The 15,200-nt window shown below is 32.2% G+C and overlaps 1 protein-coding gene across 1 annotated transcript; it reads right to left on the minus strand.

Annotated features, from left to right (window-relative positions):
* Window positions 1-1,391: 1,391 nt before the first annotated feature.
* Window positions 1,392-14,796, minus strand: LOC129916383 (maltase A3-like). The gene is made up of 6 exons (XM_055996283.1): window positions 14,533-14,796; window positions 2,824-3,284; window positions 2,495-2,748; window positions 2,243-2,441; window positions 1,725-2,176; window positions 1,392-1,650 (listed from the first exon to the last, which is right to left on the minus strand). Exons 1-6 carry the CDS (start codon window positions 14,735-14,737, stop codon window positions 1,437-1,439), a joined length of 1,785 nt encoding a protein of 594 aa, XP_055852258.1. The 5' UTR covers window positions 14,738-14,796; the 3' UTR covers window positions 1,392-1,436.
* Window positions 14,797-15,200: the final 404 nt, after the last annotated feature.

Raw genomic sequence — 15,200 nt, forward strand, 5'->3', positions numbered from 1 at the left:
AATAGGGCCCTATCGATCTTTGGAATTAAAACTGACATTGGTTCGTACTAATGATCAAATTTAAAGTTCACTTTAAAATTTAACTAAATTCTACATATTTCACCATAAAAATAACCAATTTAATAGTCAGTTTGAAGGCATTGAATAATTAAAATTGTAATTTTTCAATGGTTTGAAGGCTAACGCTTGGTTAAATTTTAAAGTTTAGTTTCCCAACTATAAAATTTAACCGAGCGTTATCCTTTAAACTGACTATTAAATTGGTTTTTAGAATGGTGAAATATCGAGCCCTTCCCGCAAAATTTTCGTAAGCGCCAATTTTAATTATGAACTAAGCGACATGTCTTGGCGGGAAGGGGTAGATATGTAGAATTCAGATAAATATTAAAGCAAAGATAATAGAATATTTTTTCGATTTAAAGCTGCCAGACTTTTGAATTTGTTTTTAAAACGCATAAGGCTATAAAATTGCTTGCTCACATTTTGGTTATAACTCCACTCTCAAAATCTACTGTGGGCTCTTACGACTATCAACATTGAAGCCAAAAAAGTAAAAATCTGATAAAAAAGGAGCTTTTCTTCTTTTCAATTAAAACCTTTTTTTTTTCCAAACTGTTTTGGATGTAAAATTTAAAAAAAAAGTCCCGTAATTATTTTTACACTTTTAACCTGCTTTTTTACAGTTTTTTTGTCGTTGTTTTTCTTGGCATAGGTACTTAGCATTCGGGTTATATCTTGAGTAATAAACGACCAATCTGAACAAAAATACTAGCACCTAAAAGCTGAATAAAAAAGTGAGAAACACTAAGAATAACTTTTCTGTGTGAATAGTTTTTCTTAATTTTCTTACAGTAGGTATAGTTACTAATTTAAAACTTTTTCAAAAGGATCCATTTCTATAGGAAACTTAATTATCTACAAATAATTACATTAAACATTTCAAATTCGGCTTGCTTTTCAAGTTATAGACAAAAATCCGAAACTTAAAAAAAAAACAGTCGAAAATAGTCATATCTTTATAACTTAGCTATTGCCATAGGCCACAACATCGTCAATATATCTGTGTCGTATTCTCAATAATTTGTTATATCTACCAAACTATTACGTAATGGTATTTGTAACAAGTAGCCCTCCCTGGGTTTTAATAAAAGCTTTGTATTTTTTACTCTCACCATCTTCATCATTGGTATGGTAAGGTTATAGTCAATCTTATTCTACGACAGCAACTATTTAGGATTCAATAGAAGTTAAATTAAATTCCCATTGTGGAAAATTAACAATAAAAATTAGCTAAAATTCTTAAGCAATTAATCATTAAACGGCATAAACAAAATCGTTAGATATGTCGCATATACTCTGGTTTATAAGAAACAAAATAAAAATTAAAACAATTCTATAATGTTAGTAAGAATATATTTTGTTCTATTTTCTTAGGTTTATTTCACTGTCCTCAAAACAACTGCTTCATTTGGAAGCAAAATTATTTGGTCTGCATAAGCCCTATCTCCGACTCGACGAATTGATTTTGCTGTGACTATAACATATTCCATTTCGGTTGACAAATTATTAAAAACTGCATGCAAATCAAGCGTCTCAACAGTTTTATTTATATTCAACAATATGACGTAAGTTGGGTAATTTGCTAGTGACCTTTAAGAAACAAAAAAAAAATTAACATAATATTAATAAGACAACAAAGTTAATTAAATTAATTAGAAACGTACCTCTTAATAGCTAAAACATTTTCATTGATTGGCTTGACTTCGGAGTCACCATTTTTAATAGTCTTATCATGACGCAATGCTTGCATTTTTTTATAAACATTAAGATGACTGAGCTGTACTCCACGTTCCTTCTTTACATTTACATCGCGGTACAAGTCTGAAATAGGCAACCAAGTTTTGGAACCAGTTGTGAACCCTGCATTTTTTTCATCGCTCCATTGGAATGGTGAGCGACAAGGATCTCGCGACTTTTCTAAATACACTGATTCGTCAGCATTGCAAGCTTGTGGGTCAACGGTATCATTCCATGATATCCAAACATCGGTCATACCAATTTCTTCGCCTTGATAAGTTACACTACAGCCGGGTAAAGTTAAAAGTAACATGTTCAACAGATCAATTCGTTCGGCCCCCAAGCGAGTACCAACGCGATTTTTGTCGTGGTTTCCCAACTTAAAGATACAGAAAATTTTAAATAAAAAAACATTACTTTGCAAAATAATATGAAGTTAACTTACAACCCAGTTCGCTGTTCGACCTTTGGGCATTTTATCCATCCAGAGATTTATAGTTTCAGCATAGTAATAAGCATTCGAGTTACTATTCAATCGAGATATCATTTGGAAATTGAATGGCATTTGAGCACCTTCAGCAGTTTCATTGCCATAATACTGCATAACAATGTCGATTTCAGACCATGTTTCAATCATTAAAATCCTTAAGCATTTAAAGATTAATAAGTTGAATCATCTTAGAAATATGTAACTTACTTGTCATCTCCTCCATTCTCAGCTGTAAAATCATCTAATACCTTCCTCCACTCATAGACCAAATTTATTGTTTCCGGTTGATCACTAGTGTAGATGTGTTTTGTGTATCCATGATCATCTGGGTCAGTAGCCCCTTCGTTTACGGGCTCATCAGGATAATTACCTTCGGCATCTGGAGCAACTTCAAAAACGTTTGGTACAGCATCGCATCGAAAACCGGCAACTCCCTTTTTCAGCCAAAATCGTAAGATTTCCTACAAGAATATGTTTCCATGCAGTATAAAGATATAACTTTTTTCATCTATGAGCATTGAGCATGAGCAACTTACATTCATATAATGTCTGACAGTAGGATTACGGTAGTTGAAATCGGGTTGTTTATCCACAAATTGATGCAAATAATATTCTTGGCGTTTTTCGTTCCATTTCCATGCGCTTCCCCGGAAAATACTCACCCAGTTAGTTGGAGGTTTTCGAGTACCATTTACAATTTTTCCAGGATGCCAAACATAAAAATTTTCGAATACGGGATCACGATCAACAGACTTTTGGAACCATTCACATTCGTCACTGGAATGATTTGGAACAAAATCTAAGATAATCTTTACACCAACTTCATTAGCTTTCTTTATAAGCGCTTCAAAGTCTTCCATTGTTCCGAACATTGGATCGATTTCGTAAAAATTTGAGATGTCATAGCCAAAATCTGCCATAGGAGATGCGAAAATAGGAGACAACCATGTCGCTGTGATACCGATCTCCTTAAGGTATGGCAACTTTTCTGCGATACCTGCATTAAAATAAATTACGTTATATTATAAATAGGTGGTGCAGGGAACTTACTTCACGGGAACTACCTTCACATGGGAAATAATTTCACATTTTTCTAGTGAAGCTAATTCCCACTGATATGACCTAGATCAATTTATAAAAGCTATAAAAATAGGCATTTTTTACGGTCATTTAGTTGTACCACAATTTTATAACTCTGGGCGATAAGATTAAACTGAGACTTAGTTATTGAAGTTTAACAATCTGCAAAGTTACAGATTTGTTCATCAAACAGTTTTTCTGTGTTGAGGGTTTGAACTTTTGAGATGAAATTAAACACCACATTTTTATAGCTGTAAATGATTTACTTCTAATCACTTTTTATGAGCAAAATAAAATTCTTTTGAGTTTATTTGAACATTTTATTAATAATTAAACGGTATTAATTTTTAGATAAAAATAATAATAATAAATATGGTAGCAACAATGTCGCAATAATTTTATAAATTATGCTGATATGAGTTTAAAATAGATTTCTAAGCAATGGAATAGACATTCTTTGACTTGACTAATGAGATGTGATTCTTATTTACAATTCAATTCACACAAGTTATGTCTTTTGTAAAAAATGACCTTATCATTAGGGTGTCCATCTGAGACCTTTCTAAAAAGAGAACATTTTGTTCTCTAATAGTTTAAAAAAAGAGAACTTTGAAAAAAAGGGAACAAAAAAGAGAGCATTTGATTAAAAATAAAAAAACAAGCAAGCCAACAAACTTATGTTTTTTATAAAGGCAATATTTGTAGATAATTTTATGACGAACAGATTTTCCATAGACCCCTTTTGACCTCCGAGCAACAGGTCACGAGATATGAGCGAAAAACTGATTTTTGTGACCTTTTGACCTCTATAACTTCTAACGCGGACGCGAAACGAAGGTTTCGGAGGCGGTGGGAGCTGCCTTCCAGCAAGTGTACAAGGTTAATGCTAGCATTAACCTGAACCACGACCTGGAAAACAGAGCCCTCCTTCATCACTTCTATCTACGTAATTATATTACGCAATGGCGATCAGAGAATCGCGGTTTTACCGGGTTTAATGAAGAGCACTTGGCAAACGCCATCATCGCCGAGCATGCTGGGGCTAACACTCTGCTAGTTACGAAGGTAGAGCTCAAGCTCATCTTCGATTCATTAAGAGCGGGGCTGCTTATTACAAGCAGATACAAAATGTAAAAATAAATATGTATCTATATAAGAGCATGGGAAAGCATTCCACCATATAGAAAAAAAATTAAAATAAAGTTTTAAATAAGGTTAAAATTTAAAAATAAGTAAAAAATTAAAAAAGTGTAGAAAAAAAAAAAAACAATAAATAAAATAAAAAAGCATGCTTAAGCACTTGTTAGATCAGTAAAAAAACAAAAAATAAAAAGTCCAGTTTCAGTTTCTCTTTTACTATTTCACTATTTACTAATCTTTAGGTCCAAGAGGGCTATGAAATACCATATAGTAGGTTTTTTGTGTGATCTCGCTGTTATTGCAATCAAAAATATTACAATTTTTATTAACATTCCTTAACATTCTCGTAATCGGTTCATTTTTGCCATAATCAGTTCTATGAAGAGCTTGATGAAATTGCGGGGTCGTTCTGAGAGAATGGGAACTTACGTTAAAACTAATTTGCTCAAGGAGGGTGGAGTTTTCAATTACATTACATAAAATTGGGTGTATGAAAATAACATCGGCAACTTCGCGACGTTTTTCTTAAGATTGTAAGTTGATGAGTTGCAAACGTTCTTGATAAGGGGGCAAGTTGAAATTATCAACCCACGGAAGTCCTCTTAAGGCAAAACGGAGGAATTTACGCTGTACTGCTTCAATTCTCTTGATGTGGACTTGGTGATAAGGGGACCAGACTTGGCTAGCATATTCAAGTAAAGGCCTCACAAACGTGGTATAAAGTGATTTCGTAACGTAAGGATCAGAAAACTCTTTAGACCAGCGCTTGACGAAACCTAAAGCAGAATTAGCCCTAGATACAATATTGTCATAGTGGGATCTGAAGTTAAGTTTATCATCACAAATTACACCCAAATCCTTAATGGTTGTTACTCTTGAAACAATACATTCATTGATAAAATAGTCACGTGGTGGAGGACGGAGTCGTTTACGGGAATATGTGATTGCTTGGCATTTTTCAACATTAAGATCTAAGTTATTTTTCTGACACCAAACAAAGAAATTGTCTAAGGCCCATTTTCTTCACTATTGCTCAACTTGAAGCAAACTCCAAAGTTGGCGAACTTTAGAGTTGACTTCAACTCGAGAGTAGAAGCAAAAGTTGAACATTTGTTTTCTTCACTATTTTGTTCTCATCTCTCGAGTTTGAAAAACAAAAGTTGGCCAACTTTCAGTTAAACAAAATATCCCTGGGATATTTGTGACATTTTATTCAAATAAATTTAAAATAAATTTTAAATGTCATTTGTTTTGTTTAATTGTCTAATTTCTATCGAATTTGTTTTAAAACAAATTAAAAATCGGTGGATAAATTTGTTTTTTTATTTGGTGTTGATTTTTTTTTTCAAAAGATTCTATTTGGTAGCAATAATTTTGAAGCGATATAAAAAAAAATTTACGGGATGTGAAATGATCAATATATTCATAATTTACAACTGTCAGTGATTCGAAAATATATTATAATGTACATATGTTCATAAATTAACTAAAAAGTGCAACAATTGCTGAATTGAATGAAAAAGCGAATACAATTTAATATTTTTCTTTAAAAAAATAAAAAAAATTAGAGCCATTTTTTTACTAGATATCTTTTAGTTTAATTTTCCATTTTTAAAAAGAGGAATCATTACATTATCATACAATTTAAAAGAAAAAAAAATATATGATGTTTTCCTACAAAATCTCAAGTTTGCTAGCCCAACTTTAATTTTTCCGAGAGTTGAGAAAATCTCAAGTTGATAAACTCTAAAGTTGAGAATCGAAAGTTGGAACTGTCAACTTTGAGTGAAGAAAAACAAAATCTCAAGTTGAGAATAAAAATCCTCAAGTTGACTTCAACTTTTAGTGAAGAAAACGGCTCTAAATCAATTTGCAAAAGCAAAGGGTCGTTTGACGATGAAATTGTCCTAAAGATTTTCATATCATCTGCGTACGTAGAGACTTCACAATGCTGAATGACTGATTCTACGTCATTGATTGTCAAAATAAAAATTATGGGGCCTAAATGACTTCCTTGTGGGACGCCCGACTTTGCAATAAATGGATCTGAGATTGAAGATCTAAAAAGTACTTGATATTTACGATTATAAAGGTATGAATTCATCCATTGAATAAAACCGGGAGGAAATCCTAGAGCTTTAAGTTTAAACGATATAATTTTATGGGATATTCTATCAAACGCCTTGCTAAAGTCTGTAGCAATGACATCAACTTCGTTCTTATTTTCTAATGATTTCAAAGTGTACGATACAAACTCGGTTAAATTAATGTTCGTAGACTTGCCTTTCAGAAAACCGTGTTGTCTGGCTGAAAACAATGATTTACAATTAAAATAAAGTGTGTCGAAGATAATACTTTCAAAAAGTTTTGGGATGCACGATAATTTGGCAATTGGTCTATAGTTAGCAATATCACTTTTGCACCCCTTTTTGTGAATAGGGATGATGAATGAATCCTTCCAGATTGATGGAAAAAACCCTAGAGTTATGGATTTTTGAAACAGAGTGGCAATAGGTGAGGCTAAATGGGCTTCACATTTTTTTAGTACAATCACGGGCAAGCCATCAGGACCCGATGAGAAATCATTCTTAAGTTTATAAATTTTTTGTATCACGTCTTCAACAGTAATATTAGTTGATACTTAAGATGTTTGGTTACAGTTATTCATGTAGGTGAAGGCACAAAGTTACTATCAGAAAACGCAGGGCTGAAAAAATTGGCAAATAAATTAGTTATAACTTTAGAATCACTATAAGAGTGATTTAAATAATTTAAGGTATTAGGATAACCATCTGACTTTCTTTTTAGATTAATAAATTGCCAAAAACGCTTAGGGTTTGAAATTAAATCAAATTGCATTTGATTGATGTAGTCATCGTAGAGAAGTTTTGAAAGGCTCGAAAATTCATTGCTTACATCCATATAAACAGAAAAATCCATGTCTGATCTAGATCTTAAATATTTCTTCCATAGAGCGTTTCGGGAGTTGCGTAGAGAACGAAGCTCCTTTGAATACCATGGGGGGTGAAGAAGACATATTTTTCTTATGTGAATACGGTACTGACTGGTAAAAACATTCGAAAATGGCTACGTAAAAATTGGTGGTTAAACTATCGATACTATCGTTGACACTATTTAAAATAAGATCAAAATTTATATTAAAACAATATTGTTTTTCAGACAATATTGTTTTTATATGGTATACCTATCCAATATTGTACTATGACATCTACCGCAAGAAGCTATTGACATTTATGCCACCCTGTTCAACAACGCTCTGAATAATGCATTTTATCCAAAGCGTTGGGAAACAGCGGTGGTACATCCTCTACCGAAAAAGGGAAAGGACAACTCCAATCCGGCAAATCTCCGGTCGATAAGTCTCCTTCCAAGTATCATCAAAGTATTTGAAAAAGTTATCAATAGGGCTCTGTCTCAGTGGGCTGAGGACAACAATATCATACCGGATAATCAATTCGGGTTTAAGGCAGGGCATGACACTATTCATGCCGCGTCTAAACTTGTATCTGATATTCAGTGGAACAAATCTAAAAAACAGTGCACGGGTGCCTGTCTTGTTGATTTGGAAAAAGCTTTCGACACCGTTTGGTTAGAAGGTCTCTATCTCTATCTTAAATTAACAAGACTTGGTATAAGTAAACCACTCTTATATATGCTTTATGACATGCTCAATGGTAGAACGCTTGTTGTCAAAAGTGGCAATGTAACTTCTACTTCAGTTTTTAATATAAAAAATGGTCTTCAACAGGGAGCGATGAACTCACCGATTCTCTTTAGTATTTACACCAGCGATCTGATAGGAAGTCTAACTCAGGCAATTGCGTATGCTGACGATCTAATTGCGTACAGAACAGCTCCAAAAGTTGAGGTCATCAGAATTCTCTGGCAACGTGACTTTGACAAAATTCAGCGATATTGTGATGACTGGAAGTTGAAAATCAACTTTCAGAAATCAGAAACGATTCTATTTAGGACTCCCTTGGCTAGGGCCTCAGGGGATACGCGAAGGAACTGGCGGAAGCTGGCGATCACTGGACCACACGGACATCCACTGCCGAGTAAAAGTGTAGTAAAGTATCTTGGCATCTGGCTAGATCAATATCTATATTTCAATAGACATATGGATGCTGCTCTGGCCAGGGCTAGGGGAGCTTTTGCCCTGACGAAACGGCTGTTTTATAGCAGTCGGCTTGACACCAGGGCTAAGGTGATTTGCTACATGGCCCTCAACCGGCCGATGATTGTCTATGGAAGCCCTGTGTGGTTCAACGTTGCTCCATCTCAAATGGAAAAGTGTCGGGTGTTTGAGAGGCAGTGTCTTAGACGTTGCCTTGGTCTGCACAGAACACCCGAATCTGTACCTACGTTCTGTAACTCTCGCATCGAGAAATTTCTCGCATGAAACACGCAAATCGGAACAAAAATAATGTGAATCGACACAAAAATCATTTTCTCACATTCGTTTGTTTCTATAAACAAAATTTTCTCGCCTTGAAACATTTCTGAATCAAAATGCTTGACAGACTGGAAAAATGTGAATAAAACTGTGTCTGTAAGAAAATTATCGAGATAATTTTTCGATTGAACTGCCAAAATTACTCACAAGCAAAAAGGATGCGAGAAAGTAAGATATTTGAAAAAAAAAATTGATAATCATGCATTAAATGTGAGATTTTACTTCTGAAAAAGTGTTCACGGTAATTACATTTTGTATCACTTAAATTTTTAAAATAAAAAAAAAAAGAATATTAAAGAAAAAAAAAAGAAAAATTTACATGCCACAACTGTGACTTGAACTCGGTACCCTCGAACGAAGAACCGTGGACAGGCGACTGCTGTATGACGGGGACATCCTCGCACTAGATCGGACACAGTAGGACTGTGTCCGATCGGGACCGAAGAGATGGGGTAAGGCAGGAGAACCAGTTTTAGTGGCTTCATAATAGTGCAAATAGTTAAAGTGGTCTTTGTTTTTATGCCTTGGCCGGCTTACATAGTTTTAGGTGTTTAGTTTTAAGTAGGGACAGTCGGGACAGTAGGGACAAAAATACAAAAAATAAAAAAAAAAATAATAAATAAAAAAAAAAATAATAAATAAAAAAAAATACAAAAAATAAAAAATTGCTTGCTGTGGCTGTTCTAGTTTTTAAGTAGTTTTAAGTAGATTAAGTAGTTTTAATTAGTTTTTAAGTAGTTTTAATTAGTTTTTAAGTTTTAAAATAAACAAAAAAATTATCAGAATCCAATTTTTTTTTTTAGAAATTATTTCTTGGAAAAAATAAAACCTTGAAATACTATTTGAATTAAATTAGTTTTAAGGCCGAAAGGCATTAGTATTAAGAAAAGTGAAGAATAACTTAGAGTGCCCATATAGGGCCAGTAAGTTAGTTGTAAGTAATTGATAAGTAGGCTAGTTTTTAAGAATTTTTGTCTAGCTTTAAGATAGTTTTAAGATGATGAAAAATAAAAATGAATTAAAAAAAAAAATAATTAAAAAAAAAGGCACTCGCCTCGTAACCCAAGAGTTCTGGGTTCGATCCCCAGCGGCTGCCCATATTTTCTTTTTTTTAATAAATTGATGCTTTTTTTAAAGTTGAAACAACTTCGATTTAAAGATGTTTTATAACGGTAAACCACTTTAAACTAACGATGTTCTACTCTGATTTTAAAATTTTCGTCGTCAACGCAAAATCATTCCGAAAAATAGTTGAATCAAAGTGGTTTTCGTTGCTTTTAAGTTGTTTTTTTCCCTCAGTGTAGTCAAATGACTATTTAAAATAGTTATACCGGTTTTAACTATTAAAATAGTTATTTTTTTCTTTGTGTGTACCTATGTGCATCAACTACATCGGCTACATGAACGAATTTAAACTTCAATATGTCCGTCCCATCTAACCTCCCTCACGGATAACATCAGTCATCACACTTGGAGACCAGCTGCAATTCAAAATTAAGAGTAATCACCTATTCAACATGCTTCGAGCATGTTGAATAGGTGAAGTAATGTAACAGTAGTTTTAATCATATAATTAATATACATAATTTGTTTCCATTTTTATATAGAAAACTTCCGCTCTCGCCTAATTTAGCAGATCCGTGCGTCGGAAAAAGTATTTTGACAAAATGAACATTTTTCTAACTGATGAGAGTAATTTGTAACGGTTAAACATAAAATAAGAAAGTATTTTTTTTTTTCTTTCTTATAAGACCAGACGAGCACAGCTATTCAAAGTACATTATTCCAATAAAAAAACATCCTCTGGTCATTATTGGCTGTTGTACTATCTCAGGGAAAGGATGGAGTTCTTTTTATATTGTGGAAAACGCCATAACTCCAGACCAACACAAAAAGGAGCTTGGGAACGTTTTGACTCTACGATTTCGGAATAGGCTCGAGGCTCTAAGCTTCTATATTCATGCAAGATTGGGTCCTTGCCATAAAGTTAAGAATGTCACGTTATTCCTCGGTACAAGAAATTAAGTATTGGACCGGTCTGGTAATTATCCGGGCGTGAATTCCACAGGGTACGTTTTTTGGAGCTTATTCCCTTTTGTACGTTATTTTTATCAAAAAGTATTAATTTTTAAACTTTTTTCAAGTCAATCCGTATCTACATGATATGTGCAAGTAAATGGGACACAAAAATTCAAGATATTTCGACAAAAACTTTAAAAACTGAGCAAAAACTGAACCGAAAAATTGTATTTTTTTCGCTTCAGCCTAATAATATGGCAAGGTACTGTAATTTCTTAGAGTTAAATTTGATAAGAACAAATTTTTTTGAATTTCTTATCAAATTAAAAAGTTTTTATATTTTGAAATTTCAATGATTAAAAACGTCTTTTTCAAATTTTGTTATTGATTTAAAAATATTCAAACAAAAGCAAAATCCAATATAGTACAGGAAAGTTAGTAAAAAAACAGGCATATTTTGGAACGAAATATAGGACGGCTGAATTTTTCAAATCTAAAAGAGGGGTATTAGAAAAGCTTAAGTCCTGGTTTTCGGGACGCCACCCCCCTGGCGAAATCCGCCATTTTGAAAAACGTAAATCGCTCTATATCTCTAAAACTACACTTAGGAGCAAAAAAATGGAATCAAATTTTGCGTTCTGTAAAAACGATAATTGGTCGTGAAGTAATCGACACACATGAATGTTAATGGTACCATTGAAAAGCTTGAAACAAAAGCTTTAATGAAACAAAAGCAATGCTAAGAACTCAAAAATCCGTTCGTTGGTTCCATCCATCCAACATAAATGAAGTATGTAAGGAAAAAAAAAAACTGAAATTAAAACACAAATTATCTGGAAAATTTAACATTTAAAAAAAATTAAGTGCAATTCATTGACAGACAACACTAATATTATCGTTGCAAAAAAAAGACTGAAATTGAAACGGAGAGTATCTGGAAAATTTAATATTAAAACAAAAATTAAGTGCAATTTATTGACAGATAGCGGTAACACTATCGTATGCTTTTTTATGTTTTTACCAACAATTCAAAGTAAAAAATACAAGCTTTAAAATGAGACCATGAGACTTTGAATAAAAATATTTTATCCATGGCAATTTTTGTTTTTAATATAATATAATTTATTTGATTCCGTTTTTTTGCTCCTAAGTGTATGTGTCCTAGAGAAATGGTTATCAGACCAAAGATCTTGGAAATTTAATTATCCTTTTCTTTGTAGTACATTATTTTTCTGAGCGGGCAATAGTTTTTAGGTTATGTTGTTTTAAATTTTATTTTTTCGGTTTTTTTAATTTTTTATCATTCCCGGTAATAGTAATATAATTTTTGAAACAGGAAAAGTTATAGACCATCAAATTTCCAATAGTTTGGTATATTTTTGAAAGTCATGCGATGTATGAGTCGAAAGTTATTGGTCTGAAAACTATAGTCTAAGTACAGGAAAGTTAGTAAAAAAACAGGTATTTTGTGGAACGAAATATAGGGAGGCTGATTTTTTCAAATCTGAAAGAAGGGTATTAGAAAAGCTTAAGTCCTGGTTCTCGGGAAACCAACCCCATGACAAAATCCACCATTTTGAAAAACGTGAATTGGTCTATATCTGCTACACTATTGACTTGCCCGAATAAGTTACCCAATTAAAGTTGTAGGTAATATAAATATCTTTTCATGTGCATTCACTGTTTTTCAGAGAGGACAACACTTTTGAGGTTATGTTGTTTTATTTTATATTTTTTCGGCTTTTTAATTTTTCTCAGTCTCTATGAAAGAAACAAAATTTTTTAGTACCATAAAAGTTGGATGTTTGACTAAAAAACAAAATATGTGTATCACAATATTCAAAGTTTCATCTTATCTTATATATTTTTTGAAAATATTGAAATATTATTCCGTATCTTTGGTTTGAAAATTCATATAATCTTCAAAAGGATAACAAATTAATGGAAATTTGATGTTCTACAACTTTAATGATGCTAAAAATTACGTTTTATCATAGAGACTGAGAAAATTAAAAAAAAAAAAAAACGAAAAAATAAAACAACATAACCTCAAAAGTGTTGTCCACGCAGAAAAAAAGTGAATACAAAAGAAAAGATATTTATATTACTTTGGTTAAGTAACTTATTCGGTCAAGCCAATAGTTAAGTAGGAAGATATAGACCAATTCACGTTTTTCAAAATGGTGGATTTCGCCATGGGGTTAGTTTCCCGAGAACCAGGACTTAAGCTTTTCTAATACCCTTCTTTCAGATTTGAAAAAATCAGCCTCCCTATATTTCGTTCCACAAAATACCTGTTTTTTTTACTAACTTTCCTGTACTTAGACTATAGTTTTCAGACCAATAACTTTCGACTCATACATCGCATGACTTTCAAAAATATACCAAACTATTGGAAATTTGATGGTCTATAACTTTACTGTTTCAAAAATTATGTTACTATTACCGGGAATGATAGAAACTTAAAAAAAAACGAAAAAATAAAATTTAAAACAACATAACCTAAAAACTATTGCCCGCTCAGAAAAATAATGTACTACAAAGAAAAGGATAAATAAATTTCCAAGATCTTTGGTCTGATAACCATTTCTCTAGGACACATAGTTTTGGAGATATAGAGCGATTCGCGTTTTTCAAAATGGCGGATTTCGCCAGGGGGGTGGCGTCCCGAAAACCAGGACTTAAGCTTTTCTAACACCCCTCTTTCAGATTTGAAAAATTCAGCCGTCCTATATTTCGTTCCACGAAAAAGTCTATCTTTCCTGTACTAATACCAAGAAATCAAGCCAGAGTTATAAGAAAGATAAGTATAAAATTTAAATTATAATAGCAATTCTTAGAATTATTTTTCTTCCTGAGTCCTGAGTCGAAACATCGACGAAAAAGAAAAATTAAAACCAATACAAGACCTATAGCCAACGTAGAAGATAACATTTATTAAAAATTGCTTTTCCTCAGGAACTAAAGGAACTAAACAGACCTATTTGATATGAAACGAAACCCCTAATATTTAAGACCTTATAAAACATCCAACGTACAGAGAAAGGACTTCACCGTTCACCCATTATTATTTTGAACGCCTCATATGTGCAATTAGTTTCAAACGATTAAACAGTTTTCAGGGAGAAAAGTGGTAATCTCCTCGGTAGAGATATTACGAATGTTCTATTTTGTTGACAGTAAAATGGCAGTCGAATCCAAAAATGACATTTCACTGACATTCAACATGAACAACAACAAGTCCAGCGTACACATTTAACTGAGAGTTTGAACGAAAAGCATCTGTCAACAATTGAAAAAAAACGTGTTGGTCAACATAAATAAATAAAAAAATTAAATATTAGGAAGATGTTTTTTTTATTAAATTGAAATCTGAATAGGTGACAAGAAAAACTCTTATCAAAATATGATAGATAATCACTAAAAAAAAAAAAAGCCAAACCTATATCAAAATAAAAAAAAACGGCGGTTTTGCATTGATTTTCTTTAGACAGGTTACTAAAAAAAATGTATTGCCTTAGTTAAATACCTCTTAAATCACCAACACCATCACCACTACTGTCCTTAAAGGATCTTGGATAAATTTGATAAAATGAAGCAGTTTGCCACCAGTGGCTTTTGGTTTCATCAATTAAATTGTTTTGAACACTTGAGTTTGAAAGAGGAACAACAGCAGCATATGCAAATGTTGCAAGTAAATTTCCAATAACTAATATTCTACCGTACTGCATCATGGTAATGCAAACGAAAATAGAACCGTTCTTAACTTAAAATTAAAAACTACTAAAGAAACTTGCGAAATTTATAAGAAACTTTATTAACTGCAAACTGAATGCCAAACACAATTCTAAATTAATTATTTTATAACAAGTAATAAATTAATTTCAACTACTTATAATAAATAATTTTAGTATTATCTTGATTTATTGAACTTAATTCGAAAATACCATTTAAGTTGTTAATAAATTCTTAACCCTCTACTGCATGAATTAATATTAGCGGACGAAAAAATTAAAAAATGCTTTACATGGGTTCTATGGGTTGTTTCAAATTGGTTTACATTAAAAAAATTTGTTTAAATTAATTAATTTAAAAAATTTGTTTATAAGCCAAATTTGGCTTCGTATGCATTAAGGGGTAAGAAATTTTACTAATTTTATTTATTCAGATTAGGTAAAGAATAAAATTAAAATTATA

Source organism: Episyrphus balteatus, chromosome 1 (assembly GCF_945859705.1).
Source record: "Episyrphus balteatus chromosome 1, idEpiBalt1.1, whole genome shotgun sequence".
In the NCBI taxonomy this organism is placed as follows: Eukaryota; Metazoa; Arthropoda; class Insecta; order Diptera; family Syrphidae; genus Episyrphus; species Episyrphus balteatus.

Excerpts from the sequence above, each read along its gene's own strand:
- LOC129916383 (XM_055996283.1), bottom strand. The coding sequence starts at position 14,737 with ATGATGCAGTACGGTAGAATATTAGTTATTGGAAATTTACTTGCAACA. Across the intron at positions 2,749-2,823 it reads CTGTCAGACATTATATGAAT|GAAATCTTACGATTTTGGCT; the intron begins GTAAGTTGCTCA and ends ATATTCTTGTAG. Across the intron at positions 2,442-2,494 it reads GAGAATGGAGGAGATGACAA|GATTTTAATGATTGAAACAT; the intron begins GTAAGTTACATA and ends TAAATGCTTAAG.